This window comes from Balaenoptera musculus, chromosome 2 (assembly GCF_009873245.2).
Source record: "Balaenoptera musculus isolate JJ_BM4_2016_0621 chromosome 2, mBalMus1.pri.v3, whole genome shotgun sequence".
NCBI lineage: Eukaryota > Metazoa > Chordata > Mammalia > Artiodactyla > Balaenopteridae > Balaenoptera > Balaenoptera musculus.
The window spans coordinates 66,769,755-66,796,130 of record NC_045786.1 but is presented as its reverse complement, the minus strand read 5'-3'; the positions used below and the strand labels follow the sequence as shown (position 1 = coordinate 66,796,130).

Here is a 26,376-nt window from a genome sequence, read left to right as displayed (position 1 = left end):
AAAAAGAGAAGGTTGATGAAAAACCATGGGGAATGTGAGCATTTAAAGAAGGGATGAGGAGAGAACCACTTACAGGAAGCTGAGTAGAGTGGTAAGAGAGGTAGGAGGAAAATGTGGACAGGCGGGGGAAGTTGCTGAAGAAAGAGGGAGAAGTCACCAGCCAGCACAGTTACCTGCATCACACCATGCTGCCTTCCCCAGCCTCTGAAAGATCAGGTGACATGGCCTAACCCACACAAGATATGAATGAAGAAGCTTTCCACCAGCTCAGCAGTCCACCCAGTAGCCTGCTTTAGTTAAAGGTTTTGAGGTACGAGAAATAGGAGATAACTTACCTTTTGACTCTCAAATAGCAAACATACATTTTATGTTCTGAGTGCATGTACTAGAATGAAAGAAGTGATTTTCTTGGTTGACTGATAAACCGTTTGCTACATCTGTGAAACAGGGGTGATGATACTCCCAGAATAGGATAGGGTTGTGAGAAACTAGATGAATAAATGTAAATATCTAGTATTGATACTGAGCAAGGGCTCGTGTGCCTGAGGTGCAGAAAGCCAAACTCTGACAGCGGGGTTTGCAGCAAAGTGAGGGTTTATTTGCAGGGACCCAAGCCAGGAGAACGGGAAGCTCATGCTCCAACGACCCGATCTCCCCCATGGCTTTCAGGCAAGGGTTTTTAAACACAGGGTGAGGGGAGAGGGTCGTAGGAAGCTGATCAGCTCGTGGACCTTCTTCTGATTTGTTGGTGAGGCAACAGGGTGATGTTTAAGGAATCACAACCTTCTGGTTCCAACCAGTCTGGGGTCTAGTGCTTGTGGTCAGCTTGTAGTCCCATCCTCCCTCCACCTGGGTGAGAGTCTTAGTTTCTATAGAACAACTCAAAGATATGCATCAGATTGTTATCTATCTGCCCTGAGGAGGCATTAGGAGGCCTGTGACTCTGTTGTCCTGATAGTTAACTGCTTGAGTCTGCTCTTTGGAACTGAGGGAAGCCTAGGAGACTAAAGCCTTTTTCTACAAACAAGAAACGGGGGACGTGGAGGGGCTTTTGTACCCAGGAGGGCCCCGAAGGGTCCTGCTTGGTTCCAATCCCTCCTTTTCTTTGATACTCCTCAATCCTGAGGGGAATGGGGGCAGGACAAGAAAGGGAATAAAATTTTGGATGGAGACGTTAATCATAAACTTGGCAGGGGGTTTGGGGGGCTCGGTTTCAGTGTTGAGCCTAACACACAGTAGGTATTCAATAAGTGGTAGTTGCTTCTGTGTATCTCTCTCTCACTGTTTTCTCTCCTTTCAGTAGAGAACTTGTGCCTTGTAAAGTTAAACTGTGCTGTTTTGGAATTCAAGTTTTTATATGGCAGATTTCCATGAAGAAAAAAATGTAATTATTGATTGAGTTGTGCTGTTAGAATTAAAATTAGGTTCATAACAAATAGGAACACTGTATGATAAACTTGCAAACAGAACAAAGCCAAAAATTGTACTTGCTATCCCCTTGTTGAATCTGGCCCTCTGTTTCAAATTAATTAGGTATTTGGATAACTATGCTAAACTTTGTCACATCCTTATTAAAATTGTTTAAGGATTTTGAAGAACATCTCAGAGGGACTCTGAAACTAATCTGAGTCTGGTACTGGAGATTCCATTAGCAATCACAAAACTGATTAATCTTTTACTCAGTTAGCTTATTGATTATTGCTGCAATTACTGCATGTAATGGATTCTACTAGGGATACCAGAGAAAACATGTTTTATAACTGCTGCTGATGTGTTCAGTTCGAGTGCAAACGTGTTCAGTTTGTACTTTTTATACATAACCATTTTTGTGTTTTTAAATTCCATAACACTTCTACTCAGAAAGTGCTGTGCTTAATATTGTTTCACTACTAGGAGGTTCACTTTTAAATTCCTCAACTACTAATCATTACAGTTTACAAATGCCTTCACTAATTCTATTGCTGCAGTTTAATTTTGAGCTTCACAGTAACCCTATGTAATAGAGTAAGTATCTTTACTCTCATTCAGAGGAACCTAAAGTTCAGTGATAAGGTTAAATGACTTCCTGAAGACTATACAGGTTAATAAGTGGCAGAATCGGGATTGGACTCCATTTCAATCGGTAAATATTTATCAAACACCTACTATGTGCAGGAATTTGTGTTAGGGGTAATGAAAGCCAGGATAGGATTATAGAGATTAAGCTAAGAAGCTTTTTGGATAACGTCAAATTATGGTTCCATTAATGTTATCACGGTCACTTTGTTACTTTTCTGTCCAAGCCATATTAAGTATATTGGCGTAAAAGATTTAGATTTTTGTTTGGTTTGGTTGGTTGTCTTTTCATTTTGTTTTTATCTAGTGGAAGTCTTGTCTTTGTCATTATTGCTTGTTTTATCACTATTTAGAGCAAAATTGGAAATATCCCCTTAAAGGGAGAATATATAAAACCCTGAGAGAGAATGAAGATCTAAAAAAGAACTTGCTTTGCAGCTTATTAAGTGTTCTCATGTTTTCTCATGTGAGTTTCACAATAATCCTGTGGGTACATACCACCTTCATTTTACAGCTGAGTAAACTGAGGTGAGGTGAGCGTTTCTTCACTGAGATCATCAGCTAGAAGTGGCCAGTACTGAGACCCCAGGGTTTGAGCCTGTAACTCCTCTAAGTGCCTTGCTCATCTCACTGGGCAGCACAGGCCTTGTGGCTCATCAGGACTGCTCTGTGCCAGGAGGTATTGCACATGGCCCACGTTTTATTCTTGTTCCTTAGGGAATGCCTTGTGAGCAGTGGCCTGAGCTCCTAGGCCTAGTGCCTCCTTGATGGCCCCCCGACCCTCACCAGGCCGGCTCCTGAGAGGTCGGTTGCCTAGAGTGGGCCCATGCCATGGGTTTAATTACCACCCTTTATAGTTTGTCCTTGATGGTGAATTACTTTGGTGTGTGAAACACAAAATTCTCTGTTAATACGAACACAGATCAAACCCAGTATTTTAGCAGGAGAAAATGTTTCTAGGATTTGGAAGAATTGTACAAAACAAAAAACAAATCATAACTACTTGCTTTGGAGAAACTGTCAAGTGGCATACTTAATATCATTACCGTGGCTGTGTTAATCACTGTACAAAGAGATGTTTTTAGATTGCTAAAAAATTCCTGCAATGATTATAAACGTATATATAGTTCCCCAGTTGATTTGAAATGAAAGGGAAACCATTTTTATTTATATATTTTGTGAGGTAAATAAATAAAGTTGGAAAACAGGTCAATTTCATGCATGCAAGGTTTTATAGTAGGAAAAAAATGCCTTGCACCTGTTCTGACCCTTTACATTTGAGGTTATTTGTTTTCAAACTTGACCCCAAGCACCAGTTTCACACAACTCTGTAAATAATTTGTTAGATAAAGCATAAGGATATTTTATTTGTTTTGATTTCTAGGATTGTGGTAAAGTAGTAACTGAAATTACTAACCTATTGTACATAGCAGTTAATTAAAGAAAAGCATTAACTATAGGAGAACACCACCACTGCTGTTGTCTTGTATCAGTATAAAAAGGCAGTAATTTTTTTGACAGCCACTGATTGGAAAGTTGCTTGCAGCCTTCCAGAAGCAAGAGGGTACATGCTGTGGATCAATAACCGGCAAATTTCCCATTAAAAAGAATACCTGAGCAATGTTCCAAATAGCCACTGGCATCTTAATTTTCCATGAAACCTCAAATACTTGTGTGCTGAGGACAAGTCATTTTCGGACAATTTTTCCAGACTACTTGTTAACAGTTATTGCTGTCCCAAAAGGTTGACAGCCTACGTGATTGATATTTCATTTACTTGTCATCACTGCTTGAGTAATGGCGAGCACTATATTTCTGTGATTTTAAGGAATATAGTTTCCTGAAAGACATTTGCCTTAGTATGTATTCCAGAGAGTGTATCACACATGTTTATGCTTTATGTATATAAGTTTTTACATCTATAGAAGGAGAGGATCAGTTTCCTATACAGTTTGAATGTCCTCAGAAGGCAGGGTATACTTATATCAGTCCATAGCCATCAAAAATACACTTTCACTTCGTTTTTAGGGCGAAGAGCCTTAGACTTGTTAACTTGTGATTCTAAAGATGATGTAGAATTTTATAACTCCCCTTTATTTATAAGGGAAAAATAAACTTGATCTTGTAATTTTAATTATTACATAAAAGCAATAGAAAGATATATGTACATATTTTTTAGAAAGAAACTTTTAAAGAATGTCAGCAAATAATGATTATCAAGGAGGAATTTTCTGAAAATATGATAGTTAAATAGAAAATGTGCTTATGTTTTAAAATATAGAAACAAGTATTAAAGGGAAATTCTGCTCTGTGACAGCCCCTCACAACACAAAATCAGTGGTTTTCATCGTTAATATTTTCCACCAAGAACATCACTGTTGTTTGTCAAGTGTTAAAAAAAAGTTAGAGCAAGGACTTCCCTGGCGGTCCAGTGGTTAAGACTCCGTGCTTCCAATGCAGGGGGCGCGGGTTCAATCCCTGGTCAGGGAACTAAGATCCCGCATGCCACGTGGTGCAGCCAAAAAAAAAAAAAAAAGGGCACAGAAGCCACATGCAAGTTAGGTGGACATATGCTCACCAATTAGCATATTAAAGAAAATGGGGATAGACTGTAATACAGCCTACTGAATGAACTCGTTTATGATGGAGTGTGAAAGCTTTTTGAACTTGGAACTTAATTTTTCATGCCCAGATTTTTAAAGTGAAATTTGATCTATACTAAAGTATTTAGAAGACTAAAACGTGAAAGGTATGTTTGCTTGAAACTGGACTACCTGTTTATCATATTAATCCTGTCATCTTTGGATGGATCATATCTTGTTTCCTTGTTCCACAGTCTCTGTGATTTTGACTTCCATTATCTGTACATTTTATACACAAATATGAATAATGTTTGATTAACTGACTGGCATATAGGTCCAAGCTAAATGTGAGGCGTCTCCATTTTGCTTTGTAAAATCCAGGGAAAAAGAACAAAAGGCAATTTGAGAAATTTCTACTAAAATGCTTTTTGTGTCATTTTAATTTATTTTTACATTTTTTTTTTTTTAATTTATTTATTTATTTTTGGCTGTGTTGGGTCTTCGTTTCTGTGTGAAGGCTTTCTCTAGTTGCGGCAAGTGGGGGCCACTCTTCATCGCGGTGCGCGGGCCTCTCACCATCGCGGCCTCTCCTGCTGCAGAGCACAGGCTCCAGACGCGCAGGCTCAGCAGCTGTGGCTCACGGGGCTAGCTGCTCCGCGGCATGTGGGATCCTCCCAGACCAGGGCTCAAACCCGTGTCCCCTGCATTTGCAGGCAGACTCCCAACCACTGCGCCACCAGGGAAGCCCCTATTTTTACATTTTTTTAATAAGATTCTTTTTTTTTTTTTTTAATGTGGACCGTTTTTGTTTTATGTTTTGGTTTTTTGGCCATGAGGCATGTGGGATCGTAGCTCCCCAACCAGGGATCGAACCTGCACCCCCTGCATTGGAAGGCGAAGTCTTAACCATTGGACCGCCAGGGAAGTTCTTGTGTCATTTTTAATATATGTCATTTTCAGAACATTTCTAGAGATCAGATACTAACGTAAAATCTTAATCAACATTTTTTACTCTTAAAGATAAATGACAATATGGAGGATAACACTATTACTGGACTTTTAGTCCTGAGTATTCACTATAGTCATTTTGATGTGCAAATAGGGAAAAAGAATTCTCGAGGCTGATATGTATATACCAGTAATTTACAAAAGTACTATGAATTAAACAACCCATAAGTGTCTGTTCCAGTATTCATACATTACTGAGTAATCTCTTTCTATAATCTCTTTGCAGTATTATTCCACAGTAATGGAACAGCAAGTAAATGGACAGTTAATAGAGCCTCTGCAGATATTTCCAAGAGGTAATGTTGAACAAATTCTAATCAACAATGATTATTTCAGTAAACTGTTTCATCAACAGTTATGTTTTCCAAAGGTTTAAATGCACATAACATGATGTTTAGCTCTTAATTTGAAAGAACAAAAGAAGTATTCATTATCATGGGGATTGCAGGCTGTATTATAGTTATGGCAGATAGAATATCTAATTTACTAGAGTAAATTAAACTAACTAGATTGGTTTTCGTTTTTGAAGTACATACTTACATTCGCTTAAAGAACTCTTTGGGGGTCCACATGGTTTCTAAACCAAGGCAAATGAATGACTTTAATTTTGGATATTTATAAATTGTGGCTCATGATGGTAGCCAGAGCTGCTATTGAGTAGAAAGCTTTCAGCTAGTGCAGAAACCAAGATTTACTGGGGGGTTTTAGGAGCGATATTTTGGTGGAATGTTTGGTGCTTGATTTTGGGGGGAGACATTTTCTAAATAATTGAAAATCCTCATAAATAGGAATTTGATTGTTAAGTTTCCAAAAATATGAGCTAATGAGAGTGACCCTTGGTGAATCACCTGGTCAAATCATTTGTTTTTCCCTTTAGGTTTGATAGTACTAGCCTTGTATCAGATATGATTGCTCAGCTGTATATAAATGTTCCCTCAAAATTTGAATAATGGGGCTTCCCTGGTGGTGCAGTGGTTGAGAGTCTGCCTGCCAATGCAGGGGACACGGGTTCGAGCCCTGGTCTGGGAAGATCCCACATGCCGCAGAGCAGCTGGGCCCGTGAGCCACAGTTGCTGAGCCTGCGCGTCCGGAGCCTGTGCTCCGCAACGGGAGAGGCCGCGATAGTGAGAGGCCCGCGCACCGCGATGAAGAGTGGCCCCCGCTTGCCACAACTAGAGAAAGCCCTCACACAGAAACGAGGACCCAACACAGCCATAAATAAATAAATTAAAATTAATTTAAAAAAAAAAAGAAAAAAAAATTTGAATAATGGTGAAAAAGAACAGTTTAATTATATAAACCGTTAAGTCTTTCACCCATTATACATTGCCCCACTTGGAAATCTATGTTTTCTAACTGATGGAACAGATAAGAAAATTCTCTAAGTAAGTCTTCTAGAAATAATTTAATTGAAATAATTAAAAGTTAAACTTACCTTCGTTAACTGATAACTGTACAAATAATCATGGTGTGGGTTTTCCAATTAAGCATTCTAGACTTTCATTACCTGTAACTCTCTGAAGTTTGAATAGCTTAATTAACCAGTAGACTCCTATTTGCACTGATAGTCTCCAGCCCATGAGAAGATCTGGGTTCAAGAGTAATGCTGTTCTTCTAGCATTAACATGGGCAGCGGGATTAGGAGTATTTAGTATATTACTAATAATAACTTATTAAAGACCTAAGTAAGTAAATAAAGTTGGGCCATTGATAGCGTGTCTGAAATAAGATTATGATTATTTCAGTTCTTCAGTTGTACCTGAAGACTAAAAACTAAAAAAAAGAAAAGAAAAAAAAGAAAATGTTGCCATTTCTGTGTATTAAGCCAAGAACAGGGTGCAGATTATTTCTTAATATTTTCAATAACCAGAGAATTTGGGCAAGTTTCAAAATTGTTTCTCCACAAGGAATATTTTTTTTACCAGCTGAAAATTTCCATTCATTGCTTTCCTACTGGATGACTTTATAGCTCTTTTGTAGCAAACTCCAGAAAGTATCCTGGAGAATTATAATTCTAATGCTGAGGGCCTTCATTTTTTTTTTTCCCAAAAAGTATTTACTTCTGTTCATCCAGAATCTTTCTAAGTTCTGTTTGTTTTCTTTTATCTTGTGAACAGCCCCTGTCAGTGTCCCTGTCCATATCATTGTGCCCCTCCCATGATAAATAACAGCCATTTTTAGCCATCTTCGCTGTTCAGACACTAATATTGCTTTGTGTGTCACCATTTCTAGTTCTCCCAACAGTCATGCCTATTATTATTACTTCCATTTTATACTTGAGAATATTAAGGTTCAGAGACGTTAAGTAACTTCAGAGTCACAATTTTTAAGTGGTTAATATACCCTTTGAATAAGAATTGTGTTTAAGTTGTAATTTGCTTAGAGTAGAAGGGCTATATGCTCTTAATGTAGGTTAAAATAGTAGAGTGTGCATGGGGGTAGTTTGGAGGGCTTGGTAGGAGTGTGGAGAAGAGTATATTGTAGGGAGGAGATTCTTAAAAGAAAATGTGACATGTGAGTGTCACATGTAGTCCTAGGACAGAACCTATTAGTCTCCAATAAATTATTGAATACAGTTGTTCCACGCCAAATTTAAATTTTTTAAAATATGAGACTCAGTCTCCCTGTCTGTGTGGTTTTGTGCATACTGTTATATGTCTTTAGTTTTCTACAGTTTTTTGCTTTTTGCTTATTTATCTACACAAAGTGTAGATTTTATGCAATTTTATTTTTCATATAATTTTACATACATCTCTAAATATATATAAAATTTTATGTAAGATTTATATAAATTTAGAGGTTATACAGATTTTTACAGTTAGAGTATAGACATTGGGTATATTGCCTGCATCTACTGAGTTGGTTAGAGGCTCTTAGACCTTAGATTCTGTGATCAGGCCCCATGTGAAGAAGAATCTCTAGACTGAGCAAATCAGAGGACAGGAGGAAACAGTTCTCTTCTAACATCAGGTCTTCTCATTCCAAGTGGCACAATCTCATTGGATAGTAACTCCCAGCTCAGGGCTAAGTTCTCTTTGTAGTTAAAAGATACGTTAACTATTAATAAGTATGAAAATTCACTAGCTTTACAGTAACTTCTGACTCCACAACTTTAGGAAATATGAGGTTACTGGGTTTTTTTGAATACTGTTTACTTTTTATTTTATTTTTTAATTAATTAATTAATTTTTGGCTGCATTGGGTCTTCGTTGCTGCGCGCGGGCTTTCTCTAGTTGCGGTGAGTGGGGGCTACTCTTTGTTGCTGTGCGCGGGCTTCTCATTGCGGTGGCTTCTCTTGTTGCGGAGCACAGGCTCTAGGTGCGTGGGCTTTAGTAGTTGTGGCACGCAGGCTCAGTAGTGTGGCTTGCGGGCTCTGGAGCGCAGGCTCAGTAGTTGTGGCACCCGGGTTCAGCTGCTCCGCGGCATCTGGGATCTTCCAGGATTAGGGCTCGAATCCGTGTCCCCTGCATTGGCAGGTGGATTCTTAACCACTGCGCCACCAGGGAAGTCCCTTGAGTACTGTTTAGATTTCCAGTCATAAAGATTTAAGAAGCCAATTGAGGAACGAAGCAGATGTTAAGGTAGGAGATAAGAGTTGATACCTGTCTCTAATTCCTTAGTTAGCCACTTTCTTACTAAATGAAGTTTATAATGCACAGGCTACTTCAGAGGAAATGCTCTGAAGTGTTGTCTTAGGAAGTACTAATGGTCCCTAAAGGACCAAGCATCAGATGTATGTGACTGTTGTTTTGTTCAAAAAGTTAATTTCCATCTTTAGGAAAGAGGATTTGGAGTCTTAATTTTAACGTATTTTAGAAAAACAAATAAAAATCCTTTATTGAGGTTTAGTTTTTTTTTAAGGAAAATAACATAATAACTTTGAATATATTTGAAATACACAAAACTAAAGCAACTGATGTGCTTTGTAATTATTAGCCACATCTTCTTCTTATTAAACAGCTCTATTTCTTGTCAGAAACAGAGGAAAATACATGTACGTCTGAGAAAGGAGCAAAAAAAAAAAAAAAAAAAATCAAATTCATCCTTTCCCGAACAATCAATCAAAATTGACGGCCCCTTAACATATAATATGTAGGACACTGTAGTTTTCAGATGGAAGCAGCCTATAACATGGGCAGGAAGCACTTTATTTTTTTTAACATTTGATGAAGAAGCATTTGCTGAATTGGAAAAGTACTAACCTGTAACTCAAGATGGTGTCAGGAAATTAATATTATTTTCCCTGGTACTGCTTTATGTTTAGACATAAATATTAGCAAATGTCAAGATTTGCAAGAAATGTCATGAAATTAATGATATATCTGTATTCTAACAAATTTGACTGCTTACTGCTTTGCAAACTGATGTTCAAACTTAAATATTTCATCTTAGAATCTCTAGCAATTGTTTTGGCATTAAAAGACCCTCCTCCAAAAACCCTAGCTATTTTCATTGTAGTCTTAAGTGATAACAGATATACAGTGTAATAGAGTGAGGAAAGATGATTGCAGAAATTTGAATTATGAAAGGAATCTAATCATTTTAGCTCAGTTAACTTGATTTTTATATGTTTTAAGCAGAAATTGGAATTTATATGAGGTGGTGTCAGAAAGCTCTTTGCATTTATAAATGCTCACTCCTGCAAGTTAAAAACCCTGGTTCATAATTCCCACTTTGGGTCTTGGGAGCCACTTTTCAATCATTTCTCTCTGCTAATTTTGGTGTCACCCTCATTTCTTTTTAAACGATTCATTTTGAGCAAATTTGTAAATGGCCCTGATGTGTTCTACAATTTAGTCAATTACTGTTTCAGCCTGCAAGCCTCCTGGGGAACGGAACATACATGGCCTGAAGGTACGAATTTCAATAATTGTTTCAGTAAAGTTAGATGGATTTGTAATGCTGTGTTCCACTTATTGAAATGTCAAATAAAACTGCACTTTCTCAAGCTCTGACAAGCGTTCCTTTTTTTTTTTTTTTTAAATGGGATATGGAGGGGAATTCATTAGTATTTGTTCAATATGTGTACATATTGAGGCTTTGATGCCGTATTTTTAAAAAATTATTATTATTTGGAATTCTTTTGTTGGTCTGTTTCTTCAGGATGACCCTGGGTACTGGTCTCCACAAAGATTTACTTGAGGAAAAATATAGACTTCATTTCAGTGATTAATTAAGCACATAAGCATATTGCACACAGAATACCCCCCTCTTCTTTTGACATGTTTGTGCTAGAAACATATATCTATTTAATGTCCTTTCATTGTTCTGCATATTTTGAATTCTGGATTTCTGCTTAAGGCTTTACATTTAAAAGAAAAACTGGCTATTGTATTAGACTCAAGCGTTTTATAATTAATTACTTGGACCTCATTTTTCAGTGAATAAGAAACATTCTGCAATGTTCTGCCTGGTTTTAAAGCTGGAGGGGTATGATATCGTGAGGTTCACTACTAACCCTTGGATGTATTCTTAATATACTTTTTTGAACATACTGTTTTTTATATAAAACAAAAAGAAACAGTGAACTGAATTTTTTCACTAGAGTTGAATTCAATTCTAGACAGTGAATTGAAAATGTCCCCAGTTTACCTCTCCCTTTTTCAGCACTATTTAAGTATTTGAATAATGACAGGAGCAAAGTATTATGTAATATACAGGTTGTACAGTTTTTATAACCTATATACTGAATAGACTCCAACCATGGGTCTGTCTAGTAAAAAGCTAATTAACCTTCATAGTGAAATGAGAAATTTGTGGCAAATTACAGGTTAATTAGAACTGTGTCCTCAGAACACAGACTGATCAAGATCCTTTCTTTACTTGTAGGTGAATACCCGGGCTGGATCCTCTCAACACAGCAGCCCAGCAGTCTCAGATTCACTTCCAAGCAATAGGTGAGAGCAAGCGAGTGACATGTGCCTCTAAGCATGAATATCTACATAGTTGGGAGTGGAGAAGAGGCTTGTGGGATGACACCTCTTTTTTTTATAAGACCTCAAAAGTGTGTATGTGGCTAAGAAGAAATCTGACCAGTTAAGTAACCCTAGCTATGTATTGACTGAAAAGAAAGGCCTCATAGAGAAAGATAAAATTAGACATGTTGAACTATTTATTTTGGTCTGTGGAATGGTTTTCCTTCAGTCTCCAGATTATGCAGAAACAGAAGATTCAGTGCCTTTGACTGTTTTCATGCTTTGATGATCTGGTTTGTATACTGCTTATTCTTTTTGTCTTGCTTGTCCATCTTTTGGCAGTGTCATGCTCCACTGACATCCTTCCCAGAAAGAGGCAAGGAAAGAGTAACGTGGTGAAATTTAAATTGACCAGCCAAGTTGTCCATTTATGTATCTTTGGTGCACAAGAGATTGAGCTATTACAGAAGGAAGATAACTTTCATTAATTCATGCTAACATTGTCCCATACTGGGATGGATGCTAAACACTTGAGCCTCTTCAAAGTGTTCTTCTGACAGGCCTGAGAACTTACTTCTAGACGATTAAGGTTCTCAAGTAGAAGGACCTGCTTAAGCTGAAAGAATTCTAGATCATATTTGTTATATATTCAGTTATTCAGCTGGTTAACATCTTATTACTGTACTTGAAGATGACACTTGAAGGTGATTGCTCTGTGTGTATATATTCACACTGGTGACTGAAAAGTCATCATTGAGCCGGATCACCCTTCCATTGTGTGCCCAGGTCTTTCTGGGTTTAGGGCAGTAGTCAGTGTTTGCACAGCCCTTATCTGCTGAGATGTAGCTTAGGCTTCTACTTTCCCTTCCATGCCCCTCCTTACCCCCTCCACCCAACGTCTTGGTTCTTTTGCCACTGGGCTTTACTGCAGGTAATTTAAAGTCTCTCCTTCTGACTCTCTCTCTACTCTCCTGTCCCCTCCCCAAAAGTCACTTCCTTGATTGCTTTATTGTAGTGTCAGTATATCTTACCCACAGCTTTCCTGCTATGAACACACTACTCTTAGAGTGTGTTTCCTTCTTAAACAATTTATTCTGTGTTAAAATACATCCACTGGTTATTCACCAGTGGATCATCTGTCTTGTGGTCCTGAGGGGTAGGTCTTTTAGTCCTCATCCAAGTGCTTGGCCCTGCCAGGCGATGCTCTGAGGCTTCTCTTTTCATGCTTGTTGGGCATGAGAGCCATGTCCACCGAGTAGAGGCATGGGGACTGAGGGTCACTTGTTACATTCAGCTCGAAGAGGGCAGGGCCTTTAATTATTACCACTACTTCTAGAAAAAATGTTATTCAGACAGACTGACTATTAGCCTTGAGTGAAAACAAGGACTTTTCCTGCTGTTTTAGGTCAAAGTTCATCATGGTATAAAAAGCAGGATGGAGCTGAAAAAGACAGTAAGGCAGAGAAGCAGCAGGATAACTTTTCAACTCTCTCAGATTTGGTTTTAACCAAAACCAAAGTGAATTAGCTTGGCTTTTTAAAAGCTATCATTAATATTCACAGAGTATTATAAAATCTTTGGGCTGGAAAGAGACTATCTGATCTAGTGGTTCTCAGCCCTTGGTTGCAGCATCTTCCTTTAGGGATATGACAGCCTCCCAAACAGTAATGGTAGTTTGCTCCACAAGTGATTTTTGTTATGGGAGGAATGCAGTTTGAAAAAGTCCTACAGGTGATTTTATTAATTTATTTATTATTTATGGCTGTGTTGGGTCTTCGTTTTTATGTGAGGGCTTTCTCTAGTTGTGGCAAGTGGGGGCCACTCTTCATCGCGGTGCGCGGGCCTCTCACTATCGCGGCCTCTCTTGTTGCGGAGCACAGGCTCCAGACGCGCAGGCTCAGTAGTTGTGGCTCACGGGCCTAGTTGCTCCGCGGCATGTGGGATCTTCCCAGACCAGGGCTCGAACCCGTGTCCCCTGCATTGGCAGGCAGATTCCCAACCATTGCGCCACCAGGGAAGCCCACCTACAGGTGATTTTAATATGCCACCCTAGGTTGGCCATGTTCTGTGCCCCATATTGATAACTAATCAAAAGTATTTATTGAGTGCCTCCTATTTATTCAGTGCTGTCCTACCCACTAGGAATACAATGTGGTCCTTATCCTCTGGAGCTTGCTGTCTCATAGGCATACAGACCACCTCCCCCCAGTATACAAATAATTATACTTTATAATTAGTGTTATGAAGGAAACAAGCAGATTTTGAAGTGAGAGAATACTGGGCAGGATTGTGTTTAGATTTGGATGGGGTGATCGGGGGAGAGTGGCATTCCACTTCGGCCTGAAGGATGAGAAATACCTAGCCACATCAAGAGCCAGAGAAGAGCATTTCAGAAGGTGGGGAGAGTGTAAGTGAAGGCCCTTGGGTGGAAAAGGAGCTCCATGTGTTCAGGAGGAGGCCAGTTAGGCTGGAGCCCAGGGAGGGTTGCTGGGCTGGGGGAAGGAATGGAAAGGCGGGGAGAACAGTAGGAGTGATAGGAGAAAAGGAGGTGACAGGAGCTGGCTCCTGGGGCCTGGTGTTTGAGTTTTCCCCTCAGCGTATTGGCAAGCTGTTAGACGACTTTCAGCAGAGTGCCATGGCCAGCTCTGTGTTTATAGAAGACTCTTGCCTGTGGTGTGAAGCATGAGAAGGAGACGCCCCCATCTAATCCTGCTCTCCTTAGGTGCCCGACTCCCCACTCCTTGCCAGGTGGTCATCCAGGCTCTTCCTGAACAGCCCTGTGGCAGGATTGCACTTTATTGGCTGAGGCACCCGTTCCATGTTCATGTAGCTATGTCTCAGAACGTTCTTTTCGTGAGCTGAGATTTGTGTCCCTTTAGCACCCACTCGTAAAGATTGAGTTTAGCCCTCAGAACAGGGCTGTTCCCTCTTCTAGGTGATAGCTCTACTAGTCATCTTCCCTCCAAACATACTTCTCCTAGGTTTCCTGTCTCAGTAAATTCAGTAAATTCCCACGTCCACCCAGATGCTAACTCCAGGGGACCCATCAGGCATCATTCACTGCTTCCTGGGTCTCCCTCAGCCCCACATCCAGTCAGTCCCTACATTTATAGGTTCTACCTTCTGAATCACTGTGGAGTCTGTCTACTTGCCAGCATCTCTGTTGTTGCAAAGGTAGATCAGGCTCCCTAGATTACTGCAGTAGCCTCCCGTGTTGCCCCATTGCAGTCCCTCCTCTACGCTGCAGCCAGAGTGATCTTGCTAGTGCATGTTCTGAACCCATCATTCCCCCCTTTACTGCTCCTCACAACCTTCAGGACAAACTGTACCCTCCACAGCAGGTGAGCCATGGCCTGCCACACGTGGGTCCTCTGCTCACTCTAGCCCCCTAGCCTGCCTTCCCCCCTTCCAACTGATGGTCCAGCTTTGTTGATGAATACATGGTCCCCTTAATGGATCACATTTCCTCTCACTACTGGGCCTTCACATCCACTGCTGCCTCTTTCCTGCTTTCTTCTTTTAATCCATTCCCTTCTTCGCCTTCATTCTGGCTAACCTTCGTCATCTTTGATGAACAAAGATGTTATCTTCTTCTGAAAATTGTCCCTGATTATTGCCCACCTCCCAGTCTATGCCAGGTACTCCTTCTATGAATTCCCAGTATCTCCCTGTGCTTGCTTTTACTATAGTGGTTAGCACATTGTATTATAATCACCCCTGTCCCCCAGTAGCTTCGGTACTCCTTGAGGACAGTGACTGTAGCATATTCATTGCTTTTTTTTTGTTTTATTTTATTGAAGTATAGTTGATTTACAATAGGTTAATTTCTGTTGTACAGCAAAGTGATTCAGTTTTATATATATATATGTATACATATATATACTTTTTCATATTTTTTTCCATTATGGTTTTGAATGGATAAAGAAGATATGGTACATATATACAATTGGATACTACTCAGATGTATTCATTGTTGAATCCCCAGTTCCCAGCACGATGCTTGGCACATAGGTGATAGTCAGTAATGCTTGAATAAATGAGTGGACAAATGAATTTACATTCCTTTTAAATCTTGTCTCTGAATTACATTCTCCCAACTCATTCAGCTTTTCTGATACAACATTATTTCTGGTCCCCTCACCCTTTTACTCTTCTTTGGGTATCTCAGTGTCCCCTTAAAATGTCATTCCCAGATTACAATTGTATCACATTTAAATTTTAAAGTGTTTTTAAAAGTGATTTTTGGATAGCTCAAGTCACTGTGACCATGCAGATAAATAAAACATTGAGGGACTTCCCTGGTGGCACAGTGGTTAAGAATCCACCTGCCAAATCCTAAAGATGCCACCAGAAAACTACTAGAGCTAATCAATGAATTTGGTAAAGTAGCAGGATACAAAATTAATGCACAGAAATCTCTTGCATTCCTATACACTAGTGATGAAAAATCTGAAAGAGAAATCAAGGAAACACTTCCATTTACCATTGCAACAAAAAGAATAAAATACCTAGGAATAAACCTACCTAGGAAGACAAAAGACCTGTATGCAGAAAACTGTAAGACACTGATGAAAGAAATTAAAGATGATACAACAGATGGAGAGATGTACCACATTCTTGGATTGGAAGAATCAACATTGTGAAAATGACTCTACTACCCAAAGCAATCTACAGATTCAGTGCAATCCCTATCAAACTACCAGTGGCATTTTTCATAGAACTAGAACAAAAAATTTCACAGTTTGTATGGAAACACAAAAGACCCCAAATAGCCAAAGCAATCTTGAGAAAGAAAAACGGAGCTGGAGGAATCAGGCTACCAGACTTCAGACTATACTACAAAGCTACAGTAATCAAGACTGTATGGTACTGGCACAAAAACAGAAATACAGACGAATGGAACAGGATAGAAAGCCCAGAGATAAACCCACGCACATATGGTAACCTCATTTTTGATAAAGGAAGCAAGAATACACAATGGAGAAAAGACAGCCTCTTCAATAAGTGGTGCTGGGAAAACTGGACAGCTACATGTAAAAGAATGAAATTAAAACTCCCTAACACCATGCACAAAAATAAACTCAAAATGGATTAAAGACCTAAATGTAAGGCCAGACAGTATAAAACTCTTAGAGGAAAACATAGGCAGAACACTCTATGACATAAATCACAGCAAGATCCTTTTTGACCCACCTCCTAGAGAAATGGAAATAAAAACAAATGGGACCTAATGAAACTTAAAAACTTTTGCACAGCAAAGGAAACCATAAACAAGATGAAAAGACAACCCTCAGAATGGGAGAATATATTTGCAAATGAAGCAACTGACAAAGGATTAATCTCCAAAATTTACAAGCAGCTCATGCAGCTCAGTATCAAAAAACAAACAACCCAATCCAAAAATGGTCAGAAGACCTAAATAGAGATTTCTCCAAAGAAGATATACAGATTGCCAACAAACACATGAAAGGATGCTCAACATCACTAATCATTAGAGAAATGCAAATGAAAACTACAATGAGGTATCACCTCACACCAGTCAGAATGGCCATCATCAAAAAATCTACAAACAATAAATGCTGGAGAGGGTGTGGAGAAAAGGGAACCCTCTTGCAGTGTTGGTGGGAATGTAAATTGATACAACCACTGGAGAACAGTATGGAGCTTCCTTAAAAAAGTAAAAATAGAACTACCATTATGACCCAGCAATCCCACTACTGGGCCTATACCCTGAGAAAACCATAATTCAAAAAGAGTCATGTACCACAATGTTCATTGCAGCACTATTTACAATAGCCAGGACATGGAAGCAACCTAAGTGCCCATTGACAGATGAATGGATAAAGAAGATGTGGCACAGATATACAATGGAATATTACTCAGCCATAAAAAGAAACAAAATTGAGTTATTTGTAGTGAGGTGGATGGACCTTGTCATATAGAGAGAAGTAAGTCAGAAAGAGAAAAACAAATACTGTATGCTAACACATATATATGGAATCAAAAAAAAATTTTTTTTTCCCTGAAAAACCTAAGGGTAGGACAGGATAAAGATGCAGACGTAGAGAATGGACTTGAGGACACGGGGAGGGGGAAGGGTAAGCTGGGACGAAGTGAGAGAGTGGCATGGACATATATACACTACCAAATGTAAAATAGGTAGCGAGTGGGAAGCAGCCGCATAGCACAGGGAGATCAGCTCGGGGCTTTGTGACCACCTAGAGGTGTGGGATAGGGAGGATGGGAGGGAGCCACAAGAGGGAGGAGATATGGGGTTATATGTATATGTATAGCTGATTCACTTTGTTATAAAGCAGAAACTAACACACCATTGTAAAGCAATTATACTCCAATAAAGATGTTTAAAAAAAAAAAAAAAAGGATCCGCCTGCCAATGCAGGGGATGTGGGTTCGAGCCCTGGTCCAGGAAGATCCCACATGCCGTGGAGCAACTATGCCCGTGCACCACAGCTACTGAGCCTGCGATCTAGAGCCCACGAGCCACAAGTACTGAGCCTGCGTGCATAAAGCCCGTGCTCCGCAACAAGAGAAACCACTGCAATGAGAAGCCCACGCACCGCAACAAAGAGTAGCCCCTGCTTGCCACAACTAGAGAGAGCCCGTGTGCAACAACAAAAACCCAATGCAGCCAATAAATAAATAAATAAAAATAAAACATTGAGTAAACTGGAGCACAAAGGAATTGCCAGGATATGTAAATATAATTTTTTACCAGACAAAGTTCATAGCCAGATATTGACATAATGAATAAAATCAGTTTTTTCCTCTGTTACTCTCAAAGCATGAATTGGTCTTTGCCTTAGGTGGATATGTTTATTAAACTGAGCTTACTAATCCACATGGTGTTCCTAAACCATAATTACTGAATTCACGTCCCACTGCCAAGGCACAGCCTTTCCTAAACATTCTGGCTTTCTCCTTCTATAAAATTAGGATGATTAAGTTTTCCATCTATCTACCTCTGGTGTTAAGAAGATTGATGAAGTTGTTTTAAGGAATCACGTTTTGTTTCTTGGATGAAAGGTGTTTTGTAAATGCAATGAATCAAAATGTTATTATTTCAAGTTGCATGACATAATGGAATATCTGTGGAGAAACATTGCCTGAGCATTGTTTGGTCATTTCTGTTTTTATAATAATTGCAAATATTAAATTGGGACCATTTATGGCAATATCAGGATCCAAATGTTTTCCAGAAAAAAAAAGTATGTGTGTAAGACAGACAGACTTTCAACAAGGTCCGTACCTTAGTTTTCTTTATGTATCAGGAATAACTTTCCCCCACAGGGTATACCCACAGGGGGTAGTTACTGTGAGGATTAGATCAGGATACTAAGTAATAGCATTTAGCACAGTGCGTGGCACATGGTCATCACTCAGGAAATGGTAGAGGCTAATATTTTGTTTTCAACTGGACTGATCTTAGGCAGTTGTTTATTTTGGAGGGGATGTATTTCAGCTTTAGTCCCATTCTGCAGTATTCTTTTTTTTTTTTTTTTTAATTATTATTTATTTATTTAATTTTTGGCTGTGTTGGGTCTTCGTTTCTGTGCGAGGGCTTTCTCTAGTTGAGGCAAGTGGGGGAGCCACTCTTCATCGCGGTGCGCGGGCCTCTCACTATCGCGGCCTCTCTTGTTGCAGAGCACAGGCTCCAGATGCGCAGGCTCAGTAGTTGTGGCTCACGGGCCTAGTTGCTCCGCGGCATGTGGGATCTTCCCAGACCAGGGCTCGAACCCGTATCCCCTGCATTGGCAGGCAGATTCTCAACCACTGCGCCACCAGGGAAGCCCTGCAGTATTCTTAATTGCCACTTGAGTACATGAATTCTTAGACTTGGGAGGATGTTATTAAAGTTTAGAATCATTGGCTGAAGGCATGTTTTATGAAATCTGGGGAAAGTAGAGGCTAGGGCTCCATAGTTCGCATTTGACCGTAGCAGAAGTTTAAGAAGTATTTATTAAGAAAAATAATTATAACTTGGATTGGTGAGTGTGGTCAAACTTGAAGTCTGAGGTTTTCTCAAATATAACTTATTAAAGGTACCAAATGAGTGTGTGTGTGTGTGTGTGTTACTACCATATAATAACCAGAATAATGACTATCATTTATCAGACACTTAGTATGTGCCAAGTCATTGGGCTAGGTTCAAGAGTGGGAAGGAAATGGAATATATAGAGAGGTGAGTAAGATGTGGTATCTGTTCTCAGGGAGCTTCCAGTCTTGGGAGAGGGTGTGGTGGGAAGAAAGGTATCTACAGATAACTACCAAAGGGAGGAGAGTTAATTTGGCAGGTGGGTAGAGGGTTAGAGTAGATAGATTAAGGATAGAGTTAACAAGCTTTAAATTTCAAATTAGAACATTGATGGGAGGAGGTATTATTTTATGCACCACTCTGCTAACTGGGTGGATGTGTACAGGTATAACTCATCATAAAGCTAGAAGGACTTCACAGCATCCTTTGGCCACTTTCCCTAAACTCATCCACATAAATGTTTACATAGTCATAAATGTCCAGAGGAGAAGATTTCCATATTTCTTACATACCTATGGAAGCTGGGTTTCATACCTACAGGAAAGGAAAGGAAAGAGAAGGCAGCTAAAATTGATTTAACACTTACTATGTGCAAGAAACAGGTGCTAGGGCTTTTTGTAATATTTAATTTTCTTGGTTACACTATAATGTTGATATTTCCCCCATTTTATAGAAAGGGGAAATTGAGGTTCAGAGAGGATAAGTATCTTGTTCCAGAGCACACAGCTAGTGAGTACCAGGATTTATTTCTATTACACATTTGCTTCCCAGGAAGCTGAATTGTAAATTTTAACTATAGTAAAAAATCAGGACTTAAATTATTTTATCTTTTGAAGTTCTGTAGTCTTTGTTTGCTGTGAACATTCTAAGAGTGCATTGTTAAGTACTTGATATTTAGCAGATGACAGAGTCCACGTAAAATAACCACTGTAAGGCTACTCAGAGGCAGCAGAACTAATAGCAAAAAGAGGTCTCTGAAATAGTCCATACAATAGCCTAGCTTCATTATGACAGTAGGCTTTTTTATTGCTTTAGATTACTAACGGGGTTTCAGTCTCTTATCGATACCACTGCCATTTGGCCAGTTACTTTAGAAAATATTTTATGTAGGGAGAAGGATGTAAAGAGTAGTGTAGTCTATGTCTACACCTAAAACAAAAGTGTGTTTTAGTCTGGAATTTTCAGTGGTGTTCAAAGGTGCTGATGAACTTGCCATTAAAAACTATGTCTTTTCTTTTTAGCTTGAAGAAGTCTTCTGCTGAACTGAAAAAAATATTAGCCAATGGCCAGGTAGGTGTCATTACGTATTAAGACTATAGTAATAACTTAGTGCTGTCTAGTTTTTGTATCCATAAACTTAATAAACAGATAAAGGGTCTATAAATTTCTTCTTGTCATAAATGAATTACACACTTAATTTGATTGGCAGAACAATTTGCAGCACGTTTTTCAAACTGTGCTAATGGGTTTCACTCCCAGCAGATTGAAGTACCATGCACACACCCTGCTGCCAGCGCGGTGTAAAAAAAGTTAATCAGTTCGGAACAAGTGTGTCAACCCATGGGTTGTTGAAATGGCCCTGCATCCTGAGGTGACTGTTTCTTTCTTTATCTTTAGGGAGAAAAAGAGAAACTGTTACTTTCTCACCTTAGTTCCTTCTTTTGTCCTGAAACTAACACTGGCTTTTTAGGGGAACAGAGTCACAGCAGACCTTTGGCATTTAAAATTCCTGGGCTTCAGGAACCCTCAGTTTGCCTAGTTGACTGGTCATCTAAAGCAGAATGACCTACTCCAGCCAGTGAGGGATAAACAGGCCGGCAGCCCAGTTATTTCTCACTAATTTTGATTCAAGTAAATGGACACATCTGAAATAGTATAGTGCTTTTAAACATACACTGGTAAATTAAGCTACCTACAGGGTCCTCGATTCTTCAATAGCAACATAAATGCGTTTTAATGTTTGTTATAGAGGAAGCCCTTTGATAGCCTTGGAGGCAGGGCGCCTGTCCATTGCGATCAAGCCTGCCTATTAGGCTCTATTGACTGAGACATCTGTGTCACCGCAAATAAAAGACTCTTATTGATTTTCTTAACTGCTGTTCACTTCCCGTCCATGTTTCGAAGGCTGAAATCTTAATTATCTCAGATGCTTACTCAGTGCCTTCACATGCTGACCTCTCCAATCCTCATTGGCATTTCATGAATCAAGTACTTGTAGTGGAGCATGTCAAGAAGACAAAGCTGGGTCCTCATGCTTGTCCTTTAATATCACCTGTAACTTTGTGGCCTAATAGATGTGCATGCCTTAAAACAAGGACTGTATGGTGGTACTTCTGGAAGCCTTACTTGTTTAGCCCGTAATCCCTTGAATACAGTTAGAAAAAGTAAGTTGATCTGGTTTTGACATCTGATCATCATCTAGAGTGTGTGAATTCTAGTCCTTAACTATCCAATATATGGCTAAGGAGAATCTGGTGTTGTATGTATATGCAACATATGTATGTATGTTGTATGTATAATCTTAATGGTCCCCATATTTCATATTTATCTAATAGTACTTTTAACTTTAAGCAGCCAAAGTTTTGTTTAGATTGAGGTCCGCATACATGTTCCCCTAGTGCCCTGCATGTTTTCAGAAACATGAAACAAAACCTGGTTGCCCTTCTCTCTCCTTCTGGTCACTGCCAAACCCATTATTGTCCTCTTGTTCTCCCTCTTCTCCCCCCAGAGGGAAGCATACATGGTTGTGCAGGTGTATTTCTTACACGTCTCCAGCACTTGGCGTTAACGTGACTAAGAGCTGAAATATTGAGCCTACGATATTTATGTATCTCCAACATGTTTGCATCCTAGTTACTAACTGCAATTTATGTGTGAGTTACTAGTGTTCTTCAGCTGGAAAATATATTTCAAAATTGACATAAATTAAGAAGCTTTAACTACATTTGTTCAACCCAGGCAATGGAAAATAACCTGTCATAGATTCCTCTTTCAAAAATGAAAAACAGTTTATTTCCAGGGCGAAAAATAAACATTCTGAAATATTCCTAGTGTTCTGAACCTAGTACCATAAATATCTTAGTGGTCTTGGTTAGGAGATTCTCTTTGGTGGAAGATTGTCATGGCAATGATTTTTGACACTTAAAGATTGTTTATTGCTTTCCCTTGGAAATGTGATAATCCCACATTAAACAGTATGGCATTTCCTTTCTTTTAAGGATTAGCCATTGTTATGTTTACTTTTATTCACGAAAATGAACAGTACAGAGCAAAGAACTCCCACCTTTGGAAGTCTTCAAAATACCTCCTCCTCTTAATTCCTCAGTTCTTGGTGCTATCAGGTAACTAAAGAGTGAGTGAGATTGCATTGCAGTGAGGTAATGTGCACAGTTGTGGCATCAATAAATTTCTGGGCTGAACACTGACACCACTTGATATGGAAGATGTAAGTCACATTTAACGATACTTTAACACTTGAGCATAGTTTTTTATTTTAGTGGTTTATGCTCTCAAGCATTAATAATGATTTGCCTTTCCACTAGCCTCCACTTAGATTTAATAAGGAATTCATATTAATCATTAAAAGAAAGGGACATGATTCTTCAAGATAATCAAATATTGACAGGTTAGAAATAGCTTTCTGCCTGGGTTCATTGATATAGGTTATGTGATATAAATATTTATTTCTTTTCTGTCACTCAGAGTAAATGCCACCAATTGATTCAGCATTGATATAGTGTCAACAGTTCATAAGAAACATTTGACTGGCTTGTGTTTTCCGATTAGTCTCTGCTCTATAAAGTGGGATTTACTAAATCTCTCCAATTGTCTGCTCATAGAGTGTGACTGCTTTTTGAAACTATTATTGCTTCGATTTGTGAAGCAAAGGTCTGGTGATAGGACTAGTTCTGTCAGACCTTTACATATAAAATAAGGATTAATTGAGCTTTTTTATTTTAATGATTTATAAGCAATAGGTACTGATTCTTCTTAACACAGGCAGACAATAAACAAAGAATATTTTCTTTGCTGATCTATAATTGAATTCCATTTCATTTTCCCCATTAATTTCGTTAACATTATATTAAACACTTTAAAAAGTTTAACATTTAGTCTTTGGAATGGAGACATTGTTCTTCTATAATCGCTTTGTGAGGGAGGGTTCCTTTTTTCCAGCTTAAAAAAAAACAAATCATAAGGTATTTTTGGCAAGTTGTACTGAGAGCTATAAATCAGTACCACTGATGTGTTTCTGGGTGTGTTTTTCCCATTTCAGTTGTAGTGCGGTATCATCTGTTTAACATTGGCCCTTGATTTGAAACTGATTAGAAATGGCCCAGTGGGTCAATTTAAAGGATTAAAAAAGTGCAGTCACTCCAAGGATGTATGACTTTGACCTTTGCATCTCTGAAGTTGTCTTTCCTCTGTTTGTTTTTTATAATTTGTAGGAGAGGGTGACAGTATTTTTCTGTTTCTGATAAATCAAGTATAAATGTACTGTGAAGTCACAAAACTAGAAATAATTCTAATCCTGCTTCATGTTTGGCTGTTATTTTGAGAACTTCAGATGCCTTTAAAAAACTTTCTGTGTTTAGAAAAAAAAAAAGGAGGAGGAAGAAAAATAGTATTCAACTGTAAAGTTAGCTTTAAAGAGTGTCCTATTACCAGTATATAAAACTCTTAGATTCTTATGGTTCGTCTCAGATCCCATACGAAGACCTAAACATAGATGAGACTGTGTAAGTCCAAACTGCATGGCACCTCCCCTCCCCGCACAGACACAACCTTTCCGTCCCCTGGGGTGTCACGTCCACGTTCTTTCACAGCCCCCACCTCTTTCAGCAGCAGCAGCAGAGCCCAGTGCCAATTATCTCTCCCAGGTCATTTGCTGTTGCGGCAGTTGACACGTCATTGTAACTCTTAGGGTTTTTTCTCCCTCCTCCCTCACATCTATTATTCTGCCTTTTATTTGCTTTTTTTTTTTTTTTTTTTTAGTCAAAACAAGGAAACTGATTTGTATTTAAAAATTATTTGGTATCTTTATTGAATAAAAACTTTCTTTTACCTCTTTTTAATCTAAAGAGCTATGTGATTTCTCTTCTTAAAAACAAATATCGTAGTTGATGAAATCGCTTTTAACTTTTGAGTGCCCTTCACTTGATTATTTTCCTTCCTATGGACCAGGGACCATTGATGGAGAGGATGTCCCTCTGTACTTACACATGAGATCAGCTGCTAAGATAGAGCACTGAGCAGAGTAACCTGAAAGACTGAGTTCTCACCTTGGCTAGTTGCTATTTACTAGTTATATGACCCAAACGAATTGGGTTATATGTTTAAAATGTTGTAAAAGTGTGTGATTTTTATGATACTTGATCCCAACTGTAATATTTAAATGTTATACTTTGTAGCCTTATAAATTCCACTTTTGTATCATAATGAGTACTGTTCCTATGCTTCATTTTGAAAAGTTGAATAATATGCTCTTCTAAACTAAAAAGGCAGAAATGTTATTAGCTACTTGTTGATCCCTTTAATGATTTTTTAATATTTAAGATCAATTAAAGTAATCCATTTTGATTAGATATACAAAATTCTCAGAATTCGTTTGTGATCAGTTTATAAGCTTGACTCTAATAGTTTTCCTTTTTAAAACTTTTTTAACGTGAATAATATTTGAATACTCTATGAAAATTGGAAGATTCAAATAAGCAAAAAGAAAAAAGATCTGATATTTTTAAATAGAAAAATCTATCAATCATTTTATAGGCCAGGCAAATGTCTATATAAAACTTTAAAACAGTGTCGAAACAATTTTTTATGGATACTGTCTTTTTGAGTGACGTGGTTCTAGAACTTATTTTTTAAAACCATTTTTATCTTTATTATGAGACTCTTAAAATCTTTCTCATTATCTGAGGGATTCCAAATTTCCACCCTTGAATTTGCCTAAACATTGTGTTAGCGTGCGCATGCACGTGCATGCACACACACCCCCCACCACGCCCCATACGGCGTCCACAACATCATCCCCCATCTCTCTGGAGCATTCAGCTTATCCCCTGCCTATTTTTTTTTACATCTACCCTCCTGGTTAGGTTGGAGTGCTGGGTGGGTGGCTGCTCCACTTCTCTTTTCAACCTAGTGGGTATTAAAGTTAAAAAAGACTATGGTGTTGGGATTATAGTGGTTGAAGCTGCTCAGAGACCTGCCCCTTTGCCTTTTCTGCCTCCAACAAAATACCACAAAATCAAGCCCCCTCCGAAGTCTTAGGTCTCTCACAGTATATCATTGGAATGTATAATATCAATGAGTCTTATGTTTATATTTTTCTAAGAGGAAACTACTGGTCCTTTTACCTGGAGTGGTGGAGGTGGAGGGAGTGTAATCACAGGTTGTGACCTCTCCAGAGCCTGGATCCTATAGCTACATCCTGCTTACCCTTAAATTTCAGTGCCACCAATTCAGAATTTGTAGACGTGGAGTAAGTAAAATTTCTCCTAGAAATTTACTTCAGGCTCTGATGAGGGTGCAGCTTGTTAAGCAAGTTAATAGTACAAATTAGGTTGTTAGAGTCATGTTTGGGCTACCTTGAGGAATGTTTTCAAGGAATTAGCCTATTTGTACCTGCCAATAGATACTGCTATTTACATATGTATCTCTTATACCCTTTGATCAAATTAAACCCAGTAGCAACTCTGCTAGTTTATTTAGTATCTCAATTTGATGTGCTACTTTTCTTCATGCTGTTTTAAAATTTGTT

The 26,376-nt window shown here is 38.7% G+C and overlaps 1 protein-coding gene across 4 annotated transcripts in view; it reads left to right on the top strand.

The window, feature by feature from the left end:
- MAP2K5 (mitogen-activated protein kinase kinase 5) overlaps positions 1-26,376 on the top strand; it is a 266,747-nt gene that overhangs the window by 29,721 nt on the left and 210,650 nt on the right. For all 4 annotated transcript variants that reach the window (XM_036843580.1, XM_036843578.1, XM_036843577.1 and 1 more), the window contains exons 4-7: positions 5,872-5,941; positions 10,459-10,499; positions 11,475-11,542; positions 20,855-20,903. In XM_036843580.1, the coding sequence (XP_036699475.1) occupies positions 5,872-5,941; positions 10,459-10,499; positions 11,475-11,542; positions 20,855-20,903 (228 nt within the window). The remainder of the gene's footprint in view (positions 1-5,871; positions 5,942-10,458; positions 10,500-11,474; positions 11,543-20,854; positions 20,904-26,376) is intronic.